This window comes from Paramisgurnus dabryanus, chromosome 22 (assembly GCF_030506205.2).
Source record: "Paramisgurnus dabryanus chromosome 22, PD_genome_1.1, whole genome shotgun sequence".
Lineage (NCBI taxonomy): Eukaryota > Metazoa > Chordata > Actinopteri > Cypriniformes > Cobitidae > Paramisgurnus > Paramisgurnus dabryanus.
The window spans coordinates 26,422,615-26,447,041 of NC_133358.1; the positions used below are offsets into that span (position 1 = coordinate 26,422,615).

The 24,427-nt window shown below is 36.5% G+C and overlaps 1 protein-coding gene across 1 annotated transcript; it reads right to left on the minus strand.

Moving 5' to 3' along the window:
• Positions 1 to 602: 602 nt before the first annotated feature.
• Positions 603 to 11,627, minus strand: alg14 (ALG14 UDP-N-acetylglucosaminyltransferase subunit). The gene is made up of 4 exons (XM_065258521.2): positions 11,262 to 11,627; positions 10,754 to 10,902; positions 10,162 to 10,284; positions 603 to 2,062 (listed from the first exon to the last, which is right to left on the minus strand). Exons 1-4 carry the CDS (start codon positions 11,419 to 11,421, stop codon positions 1,832 to 1,834), a joined length of 663 nt encoding a protein of 220 aa, XP_065114593.1. The 5' UTR covers positions 11,422 to 11,627; the 3' UTR covers positions 603 to 1,831.
• Positions 11,628 to 24,427: the final 12,800 nt, after the last annotated feature.

Sequence of the window (24,427 nt, forward strand, 5' to 3'; positions counted from 1 at the left end):
AACTGAATTTATTCATGAGAAACATAAACACTAAAATACAAAACTCTTTTTCCTTAAAACTATCAATTTCCTTAAAAGCTTTCAGATATATGTATAGATATTTTTTTTAAATAAGGTAAATAGAAATATATATAAAGAACGATCAGAATTATGGCTATACCTGTTTTCTACTACATAGGCAAGTGGATCTAATTTCTGGTTGTAATGACCTGTTATAAGTATGATCTGCTGGGTGGGGCTTCATTATTCATTTTTTTAACTAAAGAGTCACTCTGAAAGGTACAAGGACAAAAACAACTAGCGCAAGAGGTTTTGAATGACAAAATGAGGGTCCCTGTCACTCATCCTGTGCTGCATAAACAGAAACTGGCCACATGAGAATGTTGATCTAATAGCTTACATACTTGCCATTTGATGCATCATAAAACGGAGATGCTGAAAGTCTTGTCCAAAAACAGAAACCAAATGTAAAATAGTCGTGCAATGCATAAGAAATTAAATGGAAATTCTGAATGGCAGTGGAAAAGATTTATACTTGTGTGTGTATATTATGAACAACAAAACTATAGCAAGCAAATAAAAAATAAAGAGCTTGGATCACATTATGTTTAATGATTTTGTTTACTTTTAAGTTAACACTGCGTTGGCCCTACAAGTCAATGCTCGCCTGCGATATTACAATGACATCACACATATAACAAACACGTCTGATGTAATCACTCTCACAGCTGTTTAGGAACATTAACTTTATGCTGAGCAAGATCTAAACCTGCATGAACTTGTCCTGAAAGACAAAGGCCCTGTAAAGTACTGCTGTCTCATTATATCTGCAAACAGGAATTACAAGAATATATCTGCAAAATACTCATTAGAGACACAAAACAGAAGCAACTACAGCAGAGAACCGCTGCTCTTTCTGTTTAGTCACACTGTTGTTTCCTCTGAAACCAACCACATGTTAATGCAGGAAGACTTTAACAATGAAGCACCTCTGTGTTCTGTGGTAAAGATAACAAAGAATGCCCTAAAATAAACATTTTATTGAAGGCTGAGTGCAACTAACTCTTATAATCTGCTTGGCAATGAAATGCAATATTGGAGGACTTTGGATCTTCCTGCTATTAAACAACACGAAGGTCTACACTTGCTCATTAGTTCACCGCAAAATTAAAATACTGTTATCATTTAATCAACAATTTACTAATAAATTTTTTTAATTAAATATGTGACCCTGGACCACAAAACCAGTCATAAGGGAAAATATTTTGAAAACCACTGTAGTAAAACCATGGTTAGCAAATAATAATTAAAACACCAAAAACCATACTTAAGATACTTTTAACACAAAAAAACGTGGTTACATTTCACAAAGGTTAATTTTTACATAATATCCTAATAATTTTTTATAATTTTGGCTCATGCGATATATTGTTGGCTGTTGCTACAAATACCTGGCGACTTATGAATGGTTTTGTGGTCCCATATGGTCAATGTTAACATTAGTTAATGCATAAGGAAGTAACATGAACATTTGTATTGGAATGAGGAGTCACAATGCATGTGTAAAATATAAACAATTTGTAACAGCTTTGTATGCAAGATTTATTTCTCAGATTAGGATTTGGCAACTTTTCAAAAAGGGCGTAGAAGGTAGAACAGGTCTGATAAGCACAACTCTCAGCTCAGTACATTCTCAGTTTGACTGAAAACATCCATGAGATCCAACTTTCTGTTTATCAGCTCTTTAGTAACTGTATAAAATATGAAAAGCATCCCAGCATCACAGTAAAATACAATGCTATTTAAGAACGGCACTCTGCTTGAGTTTCCCTCACACTAGTCTCCCCAAGTAAATGGCTTTTGGGTATTTGTCTTTCAGTGGAACCCACTGCACAAAGAAATAGTCAGCAAAATAGTAGAGGATCTTTCCAGACAGCGATAGCGTCTCCACCCGGCAGATGCTCTCCACGTAGACGATCACAACCTTTTTCACACCCAGGATGCTGAGGAGGAGGCCGGCAGCACACAGTGGGACGCATGTCCCTGGTCCATTACAAAGTATCTAGAAAATACACATAAAAGTATTTGAGAATAGACAAGTACGCAAATCATATAAAGGTCTATAAAGTGATAAATGACTGTAATCTGGGACACAACAGCAGAAAGACGCCAGCACAGAGAGTCCTGCGAGTAGGAGAAATATGAGCTTTCTGCCGAACTGAAGCCACAGTGAGCAGCACAGGAAGGCGGTGAGACTTTCGATGGACACGAGCCATCGGTTCTGGAGAAATCATCTAACGCTGACTGCTAAGACACATTAACGCTGGAAAAATGCAGCCTATGTCTGCTCGAAGCTGAAACTGATACGAGGAACTGAAGTAAACATCAGGTAAGGGCTCTTAACGCTTGCATAATTTTTAGTTCTTTCTATTTAGAGCATTCACACACACACGTTATAAATCCCCAATCCATTTCTGTCGGTCTGAAGGTCTAGTGGTGCAGGGTGGGCTTCTTTCTAAGGATGTTTACGCAAAAGATCAGTGGTTCACAAACTTGCCCCTGGACGACCCACAAAAGCACACATTTGGCAAGTCTTCCTCATCTGACATCCATTTAATGGGCTCAACATTGAATTAGCAGCATAAGAGGTCAAAAGTTTGATTTCCAGGGAACACACATTCTGATAAAAATTTATACTTTGAACTAAATGTAAATGAGTTGAATTAAGTGATTAAGGAGACACTGATGTATAAATGTGATACTGGAGGGATTCCCCAAGGAACTGTGTTGGGAACCATCAAGTTTACACATGACTTGTTGACTCAGGCATCTATCGAACAATAAGAACTTCAGGGAGGTGGGTCCAATTTGCTATATTATTGTTTTGTTTGCAAAAAATATATATTTTTATATACATTTCTATGTCATACTTCATCTGAGCTTACTATAGCTTGTAGGGATGTTAAATGGATTCCCAGTTTTCTAACACACCTTTTATTTCATCTTGCAGTAGTAAATGGATGAGCGATGAAGAGGAGCTAAGACAAACAGCCATGTGGGTGATCCACCTTGAGCACGTTTACATTTCACATGCACCTGCAAAATTATTTCGAGGGGTTGTCACCCAACCGAGAGACAAAGAATTTAGTTATAAACGGCTGCTGGATTGTGTACCGAGTCTGAATGGTGTTTACCACTGGCACAAGCCCAGCTGTCAGAGTGCTAGTTAAGTCTGTCAACAGAGTGGTGCCAATTTAAATGGGCATTATGTGAACCGCCAACACGTAATAAATCATGAGTAGGGAAAATCTGGGGCTCCCATTTTGGAATCTAATGAAGAAAAACTGCTTTGTGTAACCTCTGTTAGACTAACAAGGAAAGAAGCTGAATCTCATAGCGAAAGCCTGATATTAGTCTCAGTAGCTTCTTTTTTGGCATCTTCCTTATTCTCCCAAAAAATAAATTCTTGGCATTAAGAGTTGTGAACACACACAGAAACTAAAGACAGGCTCCACACTAACGCTGGTTGTGTACAGCTGAGCTGCTTTTAGGCATCCTGGGTTTAAGAATTGGTGGGGGTTTAAAGCTTGACGTCATTTTGAATGAAATGCTGAATAGATGTAGCAGTGACTTTGATTGGATTTCCTAAAACCTAGCGAGCCGACTACATAACAGCATGTTTTGGCTATTGTGGATGCTCCCTTCACATAAAAACTGCTTGCCAAACGGTACCAAAACATAAAATAGAATACCAAGCTTGGTCGCATGCAAATTTTAAAAACGGCAATACCACAGAATGTACGACAACAAGACCCCTGATGGTAGATAAGTTGAGGAAAATCTTGATAAAATATTTAAGTTCATTGTTTCAGTCGAACAGTCTAACTCGTACCGTTACCCCTTTAGACCGGTTTTGGCTAGATGGGCACGCCTAATCTCACGAGATCTTGCATTTAGGGGTTAGGATAAAACAGTGGATTTGGCTAGATGGTATACAGCTAATGTCTAAATTTCACAAGATCTTGGGTTAAAAATTAGGTTTAGGGGTAGGATTAGGATAAAACTGCAGATTTGGCTAGATGCGATACCGCTAATGCCTAAATATCACAAGATCTTGGCTTTAAGGTTAGGTTTAGGGATAGGATTAGGATAAAACTGCAGATTTGGCTAGATGGGAGACAGCTAATGCATAAATATCCAAGATCTTGCGTTTAAGGTTAGGTTTGGGAGTAGGATTAGGATAAAACAGAGGATTTGGCTAGATGGGATACAGCTAATGCTTAAATATCGCAAGATCTTGGGTTTAAGGTTAGGTTTAGGGGTAGGATTAGGATAAAACAGTGGATTTGGCTAGATGGGATACAGCTAATGCCTAAATATCACAAGATCTTGGGTATAAGGCTAGATTTAGGGGTAGGATTAGGATAAAACTGCAGATTTGGCTAGATGGGAGACAGCTAATGCTTAAATATCCAAGATCTTGCGTTTAAGGTTAGGTTTGGGGGTAGGATTAGGATAAAACAGCGGATTTGGCTAGATGGGATACAGCTAATGCTTAAATATAACCAGATCTTGGGTTTAAGGTTAGGTTAGGGGGTAGGATTAGGATAAAACAGCGGATTTGGCTAGATGGGATACAGCTAATGCCTAAATATCACAAGATCTTGGGTTTAAGGTTAGGTTTAGGGGTAGGATTAGGATAAAACTGCAGATTTGGCTAGATGGGAGACAGCTAATGCGTAAATATCCAAGATCTTGCGTTTAAGGTTAGGTTTGGGGGTAGGATTAGGATAAAACAGCGGATTTGGCTAGATGGGATACAGCTAATGCTTAAATATCACCAGATCTTGGGTTTAAGGTTAGGTTCGGGGGTAGGATTAGGATAAAACAGCGGATTTGGCTAGATGGGAGACAGCTAATGCTTAAATATCACCAGATCTTGGGTTTAAGGTTAGGTTCGGGGGTAGGATTAGGATAAAACAGCGGATTTGGCTAGATGGGATACAGATGATGCCTAAATATCACAAGATCTTAGGTTTAAGGTTAGGTTCGGGGGTAGGATTAGGATAAAACAGCGGATTTGGCTAGATGGGATACAGCTAATGCTTAAATATCGCAAGATCTTGGGTTTAAGGTTAGGTTTAGGGGTAGGATTAGGATAAAACAGCGGATTTGGCTAGATGGGATACAGATAATGCCTAAATATCACAAGATCTTAGGTTTAAGGTTAGGTTTAGGGGTAGGATTAGGATAAAACGGCAGATTTGGGTAGATGGGATACAGCTAATGCCTAAATATTGCAAGATCTTGGGTATAGGGTTAGTTTTGGGGGTAGGATAAGGGTAAAAACAGTGATCATCAGGGGAGATTTCAAGAGATTGATCATTGCTGTATCCCTTCTAGCCACAACCCTGTAGACCTGCTTAACTGCTCCTTACGGATCACTGTAGGGCAGGAGAAATATGCATGCATCTAACGGCTATGTACGTGGTCAAGTCAAATGAAGTATGCTTTGTAATGCTGTGCATTTGACTGTGCGGGTACACTCGCGTACACATAAAAAACAAAGTATACTTCCAACAACATACAACAGAAGACAGTGCAGCGTATCTTTAGCCAGCATGGCACTGTATAACATGTAAACAGTTCAAAGGTCTTTCAAGGGTTAACAGTCGTTTCCTGCGATGACATCACAACGAGTCATCTTTGCGTCATGGGCAGGTGAGGGCTCCAGAAGGAAAAGTCACATATAAGTGATGAGCTCATCGAGATATATTACACCACAGGTACAAACCTGCAAAATTAAACTGTAACCAGGTTTTATTACCTGTCGTGAGTCAGCAGCACAGACCAGACTGTAGGTGTTGGGTAAATAAATTCAGACATGATACGTAAGTTCATCCTAAAATTTGTTAAAGAACAACAGGGTTGTTTAAACTTCGTTTTCAAGTAATAAACCGTATCAGACAACTAAACTAGATCTAATATTTAATAGCGGCTTTTATGGTCCGTAACTATTCATTAACAATAACATAAAGATTTTTTGCGTACATACAGTGGCTCCTAAAAAATGAGTAACTTAAAAGTGTATTTCATTGACTGACATTACAAAATATTAACAAAATGGGATTCTCAGAAGAAATTATCAATATTACAGAATAATTTTTTTTATATTAAATCACCAATTTCATTTTGAAACCCTGTCTACACTGTCCATTAAAAACTCCCACCAATGCATGGAGAATAATAAATAAAACATCAGCAGCTCCGTCTCTCGCGCTCCCCAACAATTTCCAAATAAGGCTAAGATGAAACATATGGAGCTTAAGCTCAGGGGCGCACAGCAAAACAAAACTAACCCAAAGATCTTGAGGAACAGTGAGGAGTCGTTCTGGAATGCGAGGGGACGTCCGCCGCACAACGTCCAGGCCCCTTTATTTGTTATTGTAAATCGCACAAACCCTCCACCCCCTCAGAAAACCTCTCCCCGTTTTTCCACTCTGTCTGTTAAACGAAGTGAATTCTTTAAATAGTTTTGCCTTTTTCACCCCTTTTTGGATTTGCGTCACAATTTGACTCTTTAAAACCGTGCAAGATCAGCAGTCTAGCGTACAAAATAGTTATCCCAATATTACGCTTTATTAATAAACGGTGCGAAATTACACATTTTCAAAATTCCTTGTCGCATTTAAATTTTTAAGTTGAAGCAACTAGAATTTACAATTAATTTTAACTTTCTTGACTAGTGAAGAGTTGCTATAAGAATAAATTTGAATTATTTTAAGATTATTACCTCTTAATCGTAGTCTTCCAAAAAAGTTTAAATTCAAATAAAATGACATTTAAAAATTAAAGTGCAACAATTAGTGAGCGAGTTAGCTTGATCGACTAATCGTTTTTGACCGAAAATTGGTTGATTTTGTGTTCACCTTTCAAGATGAATTATTTTTAAGTGTTCATGTAGCTCAATTGGTTAAGCATTGCGTTAGCGATGCAAAAGTCATGGGTCGATCCCAGTGAACCCACACATACTTAAAATGCATTCCTTGAATGTAACTTTGGGTAAAAGTGACAGCATAATGAGGCCATTTCCAACTAAAACAAATGCTTATTATATCACAAAGCAAAGCTACACATGAGTAACCCCTTCAGTCTAGACTCCCGTTTTGCAATTCCACATGTTGTAAATAGCAGACGGTAATATTCACTATTAACTTCACGACGCCTACAGGCACTGTGCGCAGAATCAGGTCAAAACCGAGTAACGCCGTCAGACTTTTGGCTTGCGCTGACACATCTGGAGCTTGTAAGAACCCATGACGCACTTATTTCCTTTTAAGGCTAAAGTAGGACTGAATCCTCCCCCGTTTTCACCTCTGGTTTCCAGACCTGACCCCCCATTTCCCCGTTCCTCTCTGGTATGCGAACGGCCCTACGCAGACAAGTTTGGTTAAAACAAACAGCTGAGATTTAAGTCAAGCCCCTCGCCGTGCAGACACAACGGGGGTGCCGGACCCCTAAAGAAGATCTTAGACATTGTCTGTTCGACAAAAAAGGAAATCCTGCTGTCTCAGTGCAACGGCGAATCAGAGGACACCTGGAACTTATATTGTAATCTCAAATTGCAAATAAACAAACTTAAACTATATCCAGGTTTCACGTGTTGCAAGAAAATGGCTGGGGTTTAGGAAAAATGTGTGCCAATAAACCACATGTGAACTGGATTAAAATATCTCAAGAAAATGATCAGGAAAATCCATATTCCACATGCATTTTCCTGTCTTCATTCTTACATAACAGTTTGACAAAACTTTAATGGTGCAAAAATCTACCCGCCCAAAACACCAGGCTTCTGTGAAAAAATGTAACATGATATCACACTCATGAAAGTAGGTGTTAATTACAGATTATCAGACAGATAGCTCAGCCACCCGTAAGAGATGACCGCATTTTACCCGACCACTGTACCAGTGGCTGCTTGGTAATGCTCCGCCTCCTCTCGGCTGGTTGCCACGACTACGCAGAAAACCGATGCTGCCGGACTCCGCCCCCGATGGGGGACGTGTGAGAGCAGTCGAGTAGCTGAGGAGCCAGTAAAGTCTTGCCACATCCTGAGAACAAGACCCCTCTGCTGGTCCTCTCCAAAAACCCTTCATTACACAACCACAGGAGGAGGGGAGAGAGAGAGAGAGAGAGAGAGAGAGAGAGAGAGGCCCTGAATTGTAGCTCGTTCCTGAAAAAGTGTTTAAAAGCACTCCGTTCACCGAACTCTCCTCCCTCTATATTCCAATTTTGGTACTTAACAGGTCTCTTATCTCTGTTCTGTTCTTTCTCTGGTTGAAGACAAGCAGAGTAACAGCAGGATTTGGGTTTGTTTACACAGCAGATACTGTAGTCTTATCATCCGCTGAAGGATAAAAGTCCACTATCACCTGTTAAAATATTTCCAAAGGGGCTCCTGTGTGTTGAGTCACCGAAAACTACTGCTACTAATAAGCAGGTTTGTATCAGCGACGTTTCAACTGGTTGTTTATTTGGCAACATTTCTTTGAAGGTGTAAAAACTATTCTGTACATTCACAACCGGTCTGAACAGAATCTGTACGTGCAAGATGTGCCACAGGTTTCTGATGAATTTTACAATTGTGTTGTGACTGTGGCTGCTACTGTAGCTTCTCTGTGTGCTTCAAAGAGAGAAGTGAGTGGTGTAATGAGCCGTTAGTTGCAATTCCCAACCTCACCAATAGATGCCGCTAAAATCAGGGTTCCCACACCTTGGTTAACTTCAAATTCAAGGACCTTTCAAGGATTTTCCAGGTTCAATACCCTCAAATTCAAGGACTAAATGTGGGGACACATTTCAAGTGAGAGCAAGGTTACATCGTGTTACCTTTTAAGATACATTGTTACAGCTCCCTTTCGAGGGAACTCACGCTGCGTCACTGCGGTGACACTTTGGGTACGCCTCCAGGGGTAAGTGCGTCTGAATGTGTATATCAAATTCAACCAATGGTGAGGCCTAACGACAAAGACAGGGTGAAGCGGGAGCCAGGAAGTATATCGCTATCTGAAATATTGCCAAAGATGGCGTTATAGGGACGCAGTTAGTATGGCAAGGGAGACGCAGCGTCTCTTTCCCTTCTCAGGAAACAACAGTTACATACTTTTTCATGTGTCAAACACAACTATGCAAAAAAGCATTTTGGTATAAATCAACATTCACAAACAGAATATATAAGCATTTAAAGCGAACAGTTTAGCACGTGTGCTTAAAAGGCTAGAAATGTTATGATATTATTCTACACTACACAGGAAATGATATGGATTTTTGTCCAGAAAACTTCTTGCATAAAATAGATTCAAGCACTTTCAATGACCTCTATCTATGTATGTATATTTTCAAAAACTTCCCAGGGCCTTGAATTCCCCCCCCCCCCCCCCACATTCACAACTTTCAAGGACCCGTGCGTTTTAGATTAAAGATTATCAGGGAACATGAATTTGTAAAAAATAATGAAGCTCACAGATAAGTCATTTGTAAAAAAAAACAACAACAATATTATATATAAACATACAATATACCAAATGAAAGAACAGACCCTCTGCTTTCAAAAAAAGTGTCATCCTACCTTCATTTTCTCTTTTTATCACCTTTCTAATATGGGGAAGTTTTCTTAAAAAAAAATGTTTTGAGCAAAAACTGAAATAATTGCATTTTTGTGAAGGACTTTTATAGAGATCAGATTTAGAGTGATGATCAAAACATACACGTAGTTCTTACTATTTGCCCAAAGGGGATACTTCTGAGTTTTATACATTGGGTAAGAGAGCCACCTGGTGGATAATAGCGGAAATACGGATTGCTGGGAAAAACTCGTCATTGGTAGGAGTTAAAGTTTTTAATTTCAATTTCATTGTGACTTTAAGGTTAACATATTCATAACAAAAGAAAAAAACTTTTATTTTGATTTCATGGGGACAATATTTAAGTATTATCAAATTGGCAGTAAGTTATTTCAACGTACAATTTATTATTTCATTCATAAATGTACCATCGATGCTCTATTACTGGGGGCGTTGGGCAGATGTCCCGCAGAACAGAGGAAATTAATACTTAATGAGGACGTGATGGGATGAACGAGAGGAGAGAAAGACGACCCACCACATCCGGCTGCAGTCTGAAGACCAATGGAACGGATGACAACAGAGCGCTCAGTGAACTCAGAACGGAGGAACTCCAAGACTGACGAACCTCCCGACTGCGAGGAATCCGGTGAAGAGTAAACTGTAATAACAAGAGGGAGGAAATACAGACAATACAACAGATGTTTTAGTAACATTGCTAAACATTATATAGCTGACTGAACCACAAAATGTTATTAACCTAAAGTGGTGGTGGTGGTATAATAGTAAATGATGAGGGTTAAAGACCCTATAAAATCACTTAATGAACCAAATATTGTTTCCTGCGTTTAAAACTTTTATTGAAAGAGAAAGGTTGGCTGTATGTACAGTAAGGGTCATGTCTAAACAGACTACAGGCTTTATTTATATTACAGCCATTAAACATAATTTGCTGGCCATGTTCTCATTCTTGAAGACTTTTAATTAGAAAAAAGACATAAATCAAAAAAGTTTGTATCTACAACACATTTTTTTAAATAAATGCTCATGAAATATACACGACAGATGATCTGCTGCCATCTGCTGGTAAAAATATGACAAAACCGGAAGTGATGGTTTTAATGCTTTACCTGAGGTGAATCTGTTTTCTCTCTTTCTGTTTCAAATACTCGTATCTTATCCTCACTCATTTGATCGGTGTCTGCTATCACATAATGTCGAGGATTATAAGACTGAGATAAACCTCCCATCAGACGAATGATTTCTGTCGTGTGCCCCCCTGAAACCACACAGCAAAGACACGTGCACGTGTTAATAATAATACATTAATAATAATAATTATAATAATAAAACATGCTTTTTCATTTATAATATATATTCCCTGCTGACAAAAAATAACAACAGAAAGTATTACAGAAATTCTAGTGGATTTAATGGTTAACGTTATATAAACTCCCAAAACACTACGTAAACTAAACTTTGTACTGTGTTTAATGGTAAACAGATTATGCAGGGTAACCAAGATACTGCATGGCACGTGTCACATCTTAAAATGTTATATATATACTTATATAGTAATTTGCATTAATATAAAGTAATACACCTGTCCATTTTTGACTGTTTGACATCTTAACATACCTGATCCTGCCACCACCAGAACTGACAGAGATCTTTTCTTCTGTCCTGGTTTATGTTCCGATCCATGTCGTAATGTCACATATAATCGCAAAATAAATACGGTTATTAATATTATACCGGTGACTATAACACCACACACAGCGCCACATAATAATCCCATCGGACAGGTAACTTAACAACACAACTAAATACGGTCAATAAATTAATACGAATTACGATACATTTAACGTATGTTTTTCAGGACAAACTCTCAGATGTAAAATTTAAACAACTATATTTGCTAAAACGAACATTTTTACGATCAAGTTTTGAAAGATGAGAAGAGCAACAGCAGACCAAAAAATGAATACGGAAACTCAAACAGGACAAACTTGATATGACATTTTAAATTGCGCTTACAAACAGCGCCCTCTACTGGCAAAGTGGTTTACTGGCGTAATAATTTTCTTAATGTTTTTTATTTGTATTTATTTATAATAATTGTATAAATGTGTTATGTGTGTGCATCTTTTAGGTTTATTATTTAAATTATTATGAATTTTTACGTTATTAATGTGGAATTTAAATTGTAAATACACACATGACACAAATAAGATGTTGTTATTAATTTAACAATTTTGCAGTTTCTTTTTCAAATGATTATTCATTATGTATTTTTAGAGATTTTGATTTAGTTAGGTAATTGGGATTAATTGTGCTCAAGATTTTTTGTAACAATTATTACAACTTTTTAGTATATTATTTGAATAAATACTATTCATTATTAAGTATATTTGGTTTATTTATTTTGTTGTATGTTTTATTATTTTATTTTTAACAATGAAGTAGTCTACAGCTGTAATTGTGCACATATGTTTTGCAACATTCAAGTTTATTGCAAATTTCTAGCTTATTAAATAATAATAATCATTCATTATTTTGTATCTTTAGAGTTAACTTAATGTTTGTTTAACTCTGAATAACTATTATAAATCTACTGCTTCAATTTTTCCCTGTTTTTTGTTCATATAGTGCAGTTTTAACACCTTTGAATAACATTAAATAACAATTCTAAAACATTTATATGAAACAAAACTGTGACGTCTAACTGAAGTTAAGTTATACAATTATGCAGTTGTAGCTATACTAATGATGTAAAGAATTCCAGTCCGACAATGGTATTTCCTGAAATATGTTCCTAACAAAACATAAACAATATCCTGCTCAGTGGTGGATGTATTCACCCAAGCTTCTCCTAAATAAACTTTGTATGGGAAGTTCTCATGATTATGTGTCTGTTTGTCATCTGAAGGAAATGGTCTTAGCTTGTTTTGATTTCAGTACCCTGTAAACCCGTTAGAAATATGTTTAAACTGGCAGACATTATATTTACTACCATTGTGAAAATAATTAAAAGTGATTGATTTCAGTGCTGAGAATCTGCTTTTCTTAGGCAACATTTGTTTTAAAAACAAACCAAATAAATGATGTGCAAATGTGATCTACTCTGTTTTTTCTCTTCACTTTATTTGATACACGCTTTACAGTTCCTTGCATTTCCACCGTTTAAAACTTCAATTTTAAGTTAAATTAAGTCTTGGTACCACCCTCTTCTCTTTCTATTGACCACCAGATGTGTGGCTTATAGAGAAGATGTCTAAAATATTTGTTTAGCTTAAAGGCTGTAAATTTAACATTCTGGTTATCAACTGTGTCGAGATGCTGGTTAAGATTTCAGTTCTGTCATCAGTGCCTTTATTTATCTAAAGTCTTATCGAAACACAGAAATATTCTCAGCAACACTGCCAAACAAAAAGAAAGGGTCAATAACAGGACACTAGGTACAAGTTTGCCTGTAGCGATTCCTTTAATGTACCACAAGGGGGCACACTGCATAGGACATTTGCCATTAAATCAACGTTTGGACTTTAATAGCACCTGTAGGGTAATAACTTACTGCTTTGATGTTTATGAACATTGATCATAAGTGAGTATGTGTTAGTGCATGTGCTTTATGGTAATCATAAAACTCAAGGAGCTCATGACTATAACACAAGTGATCCTGATTCCTGCTTGTGCGTAAACTTTTACCTTTGTACCAAATTCCAGACTTTTTTGTAGACACCATAGAGTTTAAAACTGGATGTACAGGCTCGTAATTTCACATATAGACAATATTGATTTTATTTTTATCACTGACTTTCTTATCAGTAAACCTTTCAGAAGGAAAGCATTTCTAAATAAAGTTCAAAGACAAAAAAATACAGTATAGAAGAATTAAAGGTTAGTTCACATACGGTAACTGTAAATAAAAAATGCAATAAAAGTCCTGTGGCAAGTTAAAAGTATCATAAAATCTTGGTAAACAAAAACTTGTATTAATTATTTGCAATAAATGAAGATGATCAATAAACAAGCTGATAAAAGATTTGTACTATAAAAGTATAAAATGATGGTAGATTTTAATCTGTTTACATTTTGGTGTGTTTACATTTGTGTGTTTACTTGCGCTTACATCCGTCTTCATTGCTCGTCTTGTTTTCCCTTACGAAAATTAACCATGGTTTTACTACAGTTAAGACCAAAAAACCATAGTTACTGTAGTAAAACCCTGGTTACCACAAAATAACCATGGTTTTGACAACCATGGATTTCAAAAACCATAGTTAAACCATATAGTGTAGTAAAACCATGGTTTTGCTCATAGTAATCAATTGACCAAAAAACCATGGTTACTACACTTTTACCACAATAAAACCATGGTTAATTTTCGTAAGGGTTTGCAGTATGTGCTTACAGAAAGTATCATTTCAAAAGCCTACCTTTAGGCATTTTTGAAAGGATCGAGCTCTGGTTTCAATTATATGAAGTTAGGAAAAGATGAACTGGTTGGGCTCTGTGATTACAAAAGATTTTATTTACAAAAAGAAGAAAGAAAAGTACATCTTGGTACAACTCTCAGTTGTGATTAGACGTAATACATTTCTGAACTGATATTTAGGACACACTGATGTTCATATGTTGATGCAAGCTTGCAGACAAACCTCTCTTTTCTGGATTTAAACACACAATAAAAGTCCTGCAGGTTGATTTCGATCTATCTGCACAAAGCTGCTATTGTAACTGGATCTGGCAAAGCACAGGGTGTATCCAGAGCAATGACAGTAATGTTAACAATGACACAAACACTTTCGACAGTTTCAGGGGCGAATGACGGTAAAAGACATCGTTAACTTCTGCATGTGTAAACTTGCGGTTTTATTGCTTTGGTGGAATGCCGTGAGTCAGTTTACCTGAGAAGAATTTTCATAACATCCTGGATTATTTGTTTAAGCAATGTTCACGAGTTGTTTGCTTAGTCTAAGACGGAGCATTGCAGGTAAAGACACACCTTTATGCTTTGTTGTCTGACCTGAGTGTGACACCTGAGGGATTTGGAAGAGATGGATTACATGATAAAAGCAGATGTATCATATACATCAGGGCCATCGTGTTCTGGCAAATCCTGAAGGTGGTTACAAAAATTGCAAAATAATGATTTGGTCATCTACCAAGGAAAGCCTCATGCTCAGTAATCGGTGCTTAAAGGAATATTTTACCCATATATGAACATTTTTGTTACTCATTTGCTCCTACGGCTGAATTAGTAGTCATAGTTGCACATAGAAGGTCACAGGTTCAGTTTCTGGAAAGCATGCAATATTCACTCAATGCACTTTAGGTTTCTGTTTAAGCAGTATTTACTCCCTTTCATGTCTTTCAAAGACGTTAAATAAATATGTCCATTGTGTTCTTGAAAGCATAACAGGTGCTATTAAAGTCGTAAAAATATTTAACTCACTTCGTTCATCATTATACCATATCTCTCAGATCTTATTCACATACAAATGTCACTTTGGAAGGTCCACATTTTTAATAAGTAGATAAAATTCAAGCTATTCCTCACATAAACTATTAGGTATCTCACTAAAGGGGACTTTTTTAAGATGTCAAATAAATCTTTGGTGTCCCCAGAGTACGTATGTGAAGTTCTAGCTCAAAATACCATATAGATAATTTATTATAACATGTTAAAATTGCCACTTTGTAGGTGTGAGCAAAAATGTGCAGTTTTGGGTGTGTCCTCTTAAATGCAAATGAGCTGATCTCTGCATTAAATGGCAGTGCTGTGGTTGGATAGTGCAGATTAAGGGGCGGTATTATCCCCTTCTGACATCACAAGGGGAGCCGAATTTCAATGACCTATTTTTTCACATGCTTGCAGAGAATTGTTCACCAAAACTAAGTTACTGGGTTGATTTTTCACATTTTCTAGGTTAATAGAAGCACTGGGGACCCAATTATAGCTCTTAAACATGGAAAAAGTCAGAATTTCATGATATGTCCCCTTTAAGAATACTGGCAGATAGTCATGTGGATTGTTGTTATATGTGCATGCCTTTAAATTGTCTTTATAAAACGTAACCATGGTTTTACTACAAAGATACCAAAAAACATGATATCTGAAAATATAATCATTCATAGCCAGAGGTGTAAAGTACTAAAGTATTTTTACTTTACTCAAGGAAATGTTTTTTTAAGTATGTGAACTTTATCAGTGTGTTTTTCTTGTCTTTTACTTCACTACATTCTGATGCATAACTTTATACTTTTTACTCGCGTTAAATACATTAAAATGTAGTACTAACTCATGTATAATTTTAGATTTACTTGAGTAAAATATTCAAGTACTAGATTTTTTTATGTAACTTAATATTAAAAGATATTTATTGTGAAATGTAGTGGAATAAAAAGTTTGATATTATGCTTTAAAATGAATTAAAGCAACACTATGTAGTTTCCATGTAAAAATGACTTACAGCTCCCCATGTGGTTGAAAAGCGCAACAGTGCCTGGTGTCAGACACTCTTCTGCAGGCAGGGGGAGGGGCGGGGCTGTGTTTCCGTCCCTCCACCGCCACTTTCAGAGTGTGCTTGTAGCAGCTAGGAGGCTGCTCAGGTTGCAGCAACAGTACAATTTGTCCAGTTATAAGTTGTTCTATCACTGAAATAATTTTAGAGACATTATTTAAAGGTAAAAAACTACATAGTGTTGCTTTAAAGTAAAAGAAAAACACCCTGATAAAGTGCAGATACTTACAAAATGTACTTTAATAAAGTAAAATACTTGAGTACTTTGCACTTCTGTTCATAGCTGGCACTGCGATAAACTTTTAAAAAGTACACATTTGTACCTAAAAAGTTTATAAAGGTACATATTGGTACAAAATGTATACATAATGTATTTTTTTCTCATAGCGTAGATTAACCATGGTTTTTATAGTAATAACCAATCGTTTTACTCCGTAAAAAATTCTGTAGAAATTACAGTTTTCAAGTAAAATGAACATGAAACATTAACAAGTCTTTTATCTTTACAAAATAAAAATAAAATATCAGCCTCATGCAAAGCATCTGAAGGAAAAAAACAGAAAAAGGTTGATAAAAAATTCTTATTCCCAGAATGCTTTGCATGAGGCTGTTTTTATATAGTTTTTTTTTTTAAATAATGTTAATTTAACTTTGAAAAACAGTTGCCAATAAAGTACAATAAGTTGGCAAACAGCTGCAAAACTGCATCAAATAAGCTAAAAATGGTGGTTACTATACTTTTACTATTATAAAACCATGATTTAGTATTAGTAGTGGCGACCGGTGACTTCTTTTTTCGAGGGTGCACAGTGCGAAGTTTGTCACAACATGTATGCCCGTTATGTGTGTGGTTCGAAATATCAAAATATGTGTTCTGCGCATCGAGAGATCCTGTGTGCATCACGTGTTTTGTCAAAATAAGTGCCTGCTGCAGACGCGTCTAAAGGGTTTATGATAAAAGAGACGCTCGCGTTTGCCAGATACTCACATAATCTCATGCGTAATCAGAGTTTACATCAGAGTGTCTTGTGTGTATTTTGTGAACGTGAGCGTCTCTTTTATCAAAAGCGGTTTTGACGTGTGTGAAGCAGGCACTTATTTTGACAAAACATGTGATGCACATTGTTCACATGACGCCACAAACACATATTTTGAAAGCTCGGGCAACAAACGACACTCCGAACCCTTTATTTTTTATTTGCCCCCTCGGATGAGCACCAGCCGCAACGGGTTGCCACTAAAGTACAGTAAGTTGGCAAACAGCTACATAACTACATCAAAAAAGCTAAAAACAAAGGTAACTATATTTTTACTATTATAAAACCATGATTTGTTAGTAGTTTTGTTTAGTATATTGTAGTCATCTCCGTGTACTCCTGTCTGTATATATACACATTGTTCTTGTGTACGTATGTTTTATCTCTTTAAATCTCTGGTTCCCTGTTATGTTGCTAACTTTGGTTTATCAAATAAAATGGTTTGCATTTGGATGTTCGACTCTAATTTTAGCTTAAAGCTTGGCAGCTCTTTATCAGTACATATAAAATTGGTCAAGCTACAGTATACCTCAGCTGTTACTTACCCTTTCAAAAAGTACAGGGTTGCACATAAAGACTTCAAACTAGTACCTCAAAGGTACAAATTGGTACCAAATGTATTATGTACCTAATGGTACATATTAGGACCTTTAGGATTATTTTGTTTCACAAAAAGTCATGTAGTTTAGAATGACATTAGGGTGAGTACAGTACATGAAGAAATGGCTATTTTGGGTGTCTGAATCATGTACATCCACACCACACACACACACACACACACACACACACACACACACACATACAAAACAACAGAGAAAACTGTGGGAAACACATCTCTGTATATGAACTCGTATGACATTTTAATATATTAGGATTACATGAAATGTTTTATTAGTGGATTCAATGCGCTTCTGTTTACACAACCACACTCCTCCACATTCACATACCACCTCAATCTCACCCTGCTACCGCCCTCAGCAAACGCTGACTCCTTTCACTCTCTGTATTATAATGTTACGCTGAGTCGAATGATGATGTCATGCCCTGTCAGCAGCTATGAGCGGAGGATTGAGACATAAGTCAGTCCCTTACTAAAGACGTCTCAGGAATGTCCTCGTTCCCAAAAGGCCGTCTCTATCTCCAAATCCACTTACCTGCACTTTAGCTCTCAATGAGGCTTTTTGAGAGGTTTTTCCTTATCCAAGGCAGACCAAGCTTAGATGTTTCCCTTGAGGGCTCTGTTTGATTTCGAGAGACTCGGAGCCTCCCTCACAGGAAACAGGCTGAGGGCCAGCGGATGAAGAACTGTGAGAAAAAGTGATCACTGCAGAGACAACTACATGACCTTTGTTAAGCCACATTCTTACATTTTTGTACGATTTGCTCTTCCCCTGCGACGTTAGGGGTGGGGTTTCGTTACTGTTTTTTTAAAATGATAATAATACATTCTTGTACAATTCATTGGTAAGAATACGAATTAGGCAATTTGTAAAATATGAAGAATTCTCGTGAGATCAGGCTGGGCCAAACACACCCCAGACGTCTAGGCTAAATTTGGGCTGATAGTGAATATTTATTAGACATCTAATCGTAGCCTAAAAATAAATAAATTAAAGAAACCAAACACCTTGTAATCATTGCTTACATGATGGAATATCATGCATATCGCAAGTTATGTTGGCAAAAACGACATGTAACCAAATCCAAGTTTATTTTGGCTAGAAGCGATTGCTCATAACCAGACTATATCAGGTCTAGTTAACAGAGTCGATAAAATGATGGGATGTTGGGATGTAAGTTGCTTTGGATGAAAGCGTCTGGGTGATTCGCACGAAATCCAGACTTAGAAGGTGTTCAGCATCAGATTTTTTAAAAAAACCATTAAAGCCAATTTTTTTGCACAAATAAGATTATTATTTTTTATAAGATTATCCATTATTTTTAGAGGATTTAAAAATATTTCCTATAGAATTATTTAAATTTTTTAGATTATCATTATCAAAATTATCATTACCGCAACATGATACATTAAATATATGCATTTACAAACTCATGTTTCGGCAATGAGAACTAAAAAGTTGTCTAGGTACTATGAGAAACATTATTTCAACTTTTATCTGGAGAGAAAAAATAAGAACTGCTTACCTGGCAACCATCTTGAGTGTCACAGTCAATTAATTCCCTTACAACTATTTTTTTTTTTTTTTTTTTTTGAAAATAAACAATGATTGAAAATTGTTGTGGAGGATGAGAAAATTGGTCTTGGACACATTTATATTCCTTATTATAGTCTCTAGATTTACCAATAATCACTGTAAATGATGTAAATGAATTCTTTACTGTAAATGTTTATAGTATTACATGCACTGAATTATTTATTTTTTAGATTTTTTTATTATAAATTTTCCATGTCAAAGAACCCAAATCCAGTCATGGACACGTTGCGGTAATGAATATTTTCAACTTAAATGTGGAAAAACAACAAAATTGTTTTTTATGATGTCATTTGAAATCATGTGCAAAACAGTACATGAATAGATGTTTGTAACTGTATGCTTCTTATTTTGATGCTCTAACTTTGCATTTAAAATTTTTTTTCAAAAAGTTTCATGACACCTCATAAATCTAATTTCGCGAGAATCACCCGTCTGCAAAATGGGTGCACGTACATTAAAAAATGCTAGGTTATTTTCAGCTGTCTGGAAAATAGACGACAACCCTGTCAAGTGCCATGAGGTTTTTAAAAATTAATTGAAGGGATTTGGCCCCTTTAAGGGCCTCTGATTCCCCACAATAGTTCCCACTAATCTTTGCTTTTAACAAGCAAACAGGCACATACTGCTTTGATGAACAAGGCGTCCATAAAAACCATTCCTGTTGGTTTAACAATTTCAGACAGATGTGTTTTGTGTTAGTTTATAGTGACCTGACAGCGTTCTATGTGTATTGTGTATGAGAATTTTGCTGTAATCAGAAAATATAAGGTCTGTTATAGACTACACGCAGTGTTTTATAAGGTTTGCAGGAAGGATAACCACAGCTGTTTGTCACCAATGGAACGCAGCTTCACCCCAGGAGAACATAACAACTGAACTTCGGGACTGAAAGGTCATAGCAACTATTTTTTGTTTTTAAAGATGAGGAGATGAATCCATGTTGGTTTCTCTACAACTTGTTTAAGAGGAGAGAGAATCTTTTGTAAACCATTAACAAAAGAATAAAAGTTTTTATTTAATTTTAGCAATTGAAGTCTGTGTTAAGTGCGATATAAAATGTGTTTTCAGTTTGTCATAAAACAGCAAATGTTTTATTAATCACCAGACATTGTGGTTATCTTCAACCCAACATTAGGTCAAAAGGCGGCAAACCCAGACGTTGGGTTAAATTAATCCAGAAAATGTTTATATTTTCACCCAACAATGGGTTAAAGCTGGCGACACAACAGGCTGGGTTAATCCCTTTTGACCCAAAGCTGGGTTGAAAATAACCTAGAATTTTGAAGCATTATTTCCATTTTCAATTTCGTTTTCAAAATGTGGTTTGTTGAACAGTAACATATGACATATTAGCCTCGGCCAACCGTGAATGTCATTTCCATAATAACAATTATAGGAAGTCAGCCGTTTAATTAAGGTTCAAATAGGAAATAATCCCTGGAAGTCCTAAACAAATTTCAATAGATGCTCTTTCTGGAAAGCCATCTTCCTCATTTATACATGCTTGGATTCTCATTCTGTAAGAGGTTTATTCTCTGTAACTCTTTTCTTTATCATTAAATGATAATGTAAATAGCATGCCCATGTATGGCCAAATGAAATTAGTATATACACTCACCTAAAGGATTATTAGGAACACCATACTAATACTGTGTTTGACCCCCTTTCGCCGTCAGAACTGCCTTAATTCTACGTGGCATTGATTCAACAAGGCACTAAAAGCATTCTTTAGAAATGTTGGCTCATATTGATAGGATAGCATCTTGCAGTTGATGGAGATTTGTGGGATGCACATCCAGGGCACGAAGCTCCCGTTCCACCAAATCCCAAAGATGCTCTATTGGGTTGAGATCTGGTGACTGTGGGGGCCATTTTAGTACAGTGAACTCATTGTCATGTTCAAGAAACCAATTTGAAATTATTCGAGCTTTGTGACATGGTGCATTATCCTGCTGGAAGTAGCCATCAGAGGATGAGTACATGGTGGTCATAAAGGGATGGACATGGTTAGAAACAATGCTCAGGAAGGCTGTGGCATTTAAACGATGCCCAATTGGCACTAAAGGGTCTAAAGTGTGCCAAGAAAACATCCCCCACACCATTATACCACCACTACCAGCCTGCACAGTGGTAAGAAGGCATGATGGATCCATGTTCTTATTCTGTTCACGCCAAATTCTGACTCTACCATCTGAATGTCTCAACAGAAATCGAGACTCATCAGACCAGGCAACATTTTTCCAGTCTTCAACGGTCCAATTTTGGTGAGCTTGTGCAAAATGTAGCCTCTTTTTCCTATTTGTAGTAGAGATGGGTGGTACCTGGTGGGGTCTTCTGCTGTGGTAGCCCATCCGCCTCAAGGTTGTGCGTGTTGTGGCTTCACAAATGCTTTGCTGCATACCTTGGTTGCAACGAGTGGTTATTTCAGTCAAAGTTGCTCTTCTATCAGCTTGAATCAGTCGTCCCATTCTCCTCTGACCTCTAGCATCAACAAGACATTTTCACCCACAGGACTGCCGCATACTTGATGTTTTTCCCTTTTCACACCATTCTTTGTAAACCCTAGAAATTGTTGTGCATGAAAATCCCAGTAACTGGGCAGATTGTGAAATACTCAGACCGGCCCGTCTGGCACCAACAACCATGACACGCTCAAAATTGCTTAAATCACCTTTCATTCCCATTCTGACTTTCAGTTTGGAGTTCAGGAGATTGTCTTGACCAGGTTTCGAGAAATACTTTAGGAGAACTTATTCTTAAATAAATTGTGGTAATCAGTGCGGTATACTGGCCTTGTGTCCCCTATCTTCTACTGTGGAAGATGATGTCATCAGTATTTCCTCTATTTTACTCCAAGTGGCTGCATGTGGTGTAATGGTTTACTGTAAATTTAGAGTTTCATAGTGGAAAACAGTTGTTTAAACAATCCATGAATTTTTACCTTTGAGCAAACTTCAGTGTGATCACGTATAGAGATAATTTTGTGCTCAAAGGCCTGATGGTGATCACAAATCCAAAGCCAATGTGGGCTATAGTCAGAAAGAAAATATCTAAAGCAAACTGCTTGGGTGTACATTTGGCTTAGTACTTGTCTGGTCTGGTTTTATATCATGGTCTTGGTCTGAATCAGATTAAGCTTCTGAACATACCTGCATGATCTGTAATAAGTAAATAGGAACTGTAAATTCCCAGACGGGAACGTCCAGCGTGCCACGACATGTTTAGGAAGAACAAAATGTGACATAAATCCTGTTTTGATAGACTGTATCACGTACAGTATAGTCATTATAAAATAATTTATTTCTTATTTGATTTAGACATCACATCATGTTCATAGTTTGATACGCTTACAGCTCTCCAATGATGGGGGCGTGAGTGACTCATTAAATATTATAAACCGACCGATTTTTATCATTTGTTTTTTTTTATATAAGTTTCATTGTGGTGCAATCTGTGTGGGTGTGTTTTTATGACAGTAGGTGTTCACTTTTGACATCCAATTTTGGGCATTTGTGTGTTCTTGTGACATTGATGAAAAGCTTTGTTATAACATCAGGCACACATACAGTGATTTGTAAGACAAATAGTTACATCTGTAATACTTCTTTTTATCTTTTACATATCTAAGTTATGAGCATTATTAAATCAAAAGTACATTTTATGACTTCAGTTGTTACTTTTTGATAAATTGTTTTAGGAAGTGTAGCCGCCCTTGGCTCCTTTCATGGATTCCACTGATGAAGTCTTTGCCAGTTTGATAAGAAAGGAAAGGGTGACAAGTAAACAACAACTATGATTTTTTTGTTGTTCATTGGTTGACGTTTATTCACATGACTAAGGAAATATGAAAAGACCTCAATACTATTGCAATAGCATATATTCATGTACTGAAACATGGACACAAATTGTTTTTGGATGAATAATCAGCAGAAAGATCCTTATCTTATCTGTAATCGCTCTCTTACTTTTAAGTCCCTTTCTTTAATATCCCCTGACTGAACATATCTGAGTCATCTTAGCCACTTGCAAGAAAACAAGTTGTTCTTCCAATGCGGCACGCAGACTGACCAATAAAAATATCATGAAGGGGTGCCTGTTTATTTCGAATCACCGCTTAGTGCATAAAAAATAAACTCAAAGAGTGTGGGAAATATGTGTTGTCCCCTGAAAGGACAGAAAAAGTCATGCAAGGATGTTGTCAATGGCTATTTGAAAAAACATTGGCCATATAATAATCAATCATTAAAGTAAAACATAAATTTTGTGATTTACTTATATCTATGATATTGACTGAGTCAGACCATGTCAAAAATAGAAATTAAAAGGAAATAAATGACTGAAATTATGAAACTTAAGCTTGGATTTCACAGACAGGGTCAAATTACAGTATTACAAGTAACTGTTTGCCAGTAACTTATTGTAAATGTAGGTTACTTACTGGCAGGAGTTTGTTCAAAGTTAAATGAACATTAACCATTAACAAGTCTTTATCTTTACAGAATAAAACTATAAAATAGCCTTATGCAAAGCATCCTGGGAACCAAAATCTGAAGAAAAAGGTTGATGAAGATTTCTGGTTCCCATGTGCTTTGCATGAGGCCGTTATTTTATAGTTTTATTCTGTAAAGACTTGTTAAGTTTTTAATATTCAAATAACTTTGAACAAACTCTTGCCAGTAAATAACATATGTTTAAATCTACAGTAAGTATATTACTGGGAAACAGATGCATAACTACAGCACATTTTTTACAGCGTATGCAATGACAGAATCAACATGATTATAGGTACACTAAGAAAATCATTTAGGGGTTAAAACGAATTGAAAAGATCCTTAATGCAACAATTGGAAGATGAATAGATGCACTGTAAAAAATACTTTGCTGCCTTTTGTTAAATCAACTCAGATTTAGAAATTATGTCAACAGAGATGAGTTGTCACAACTTTTAAAACATAGTTGAGAAAAGTCAACTTAATTTTATAAGTTATAACAACTCACCTGTAGTTATAACAACTCATCTCTAG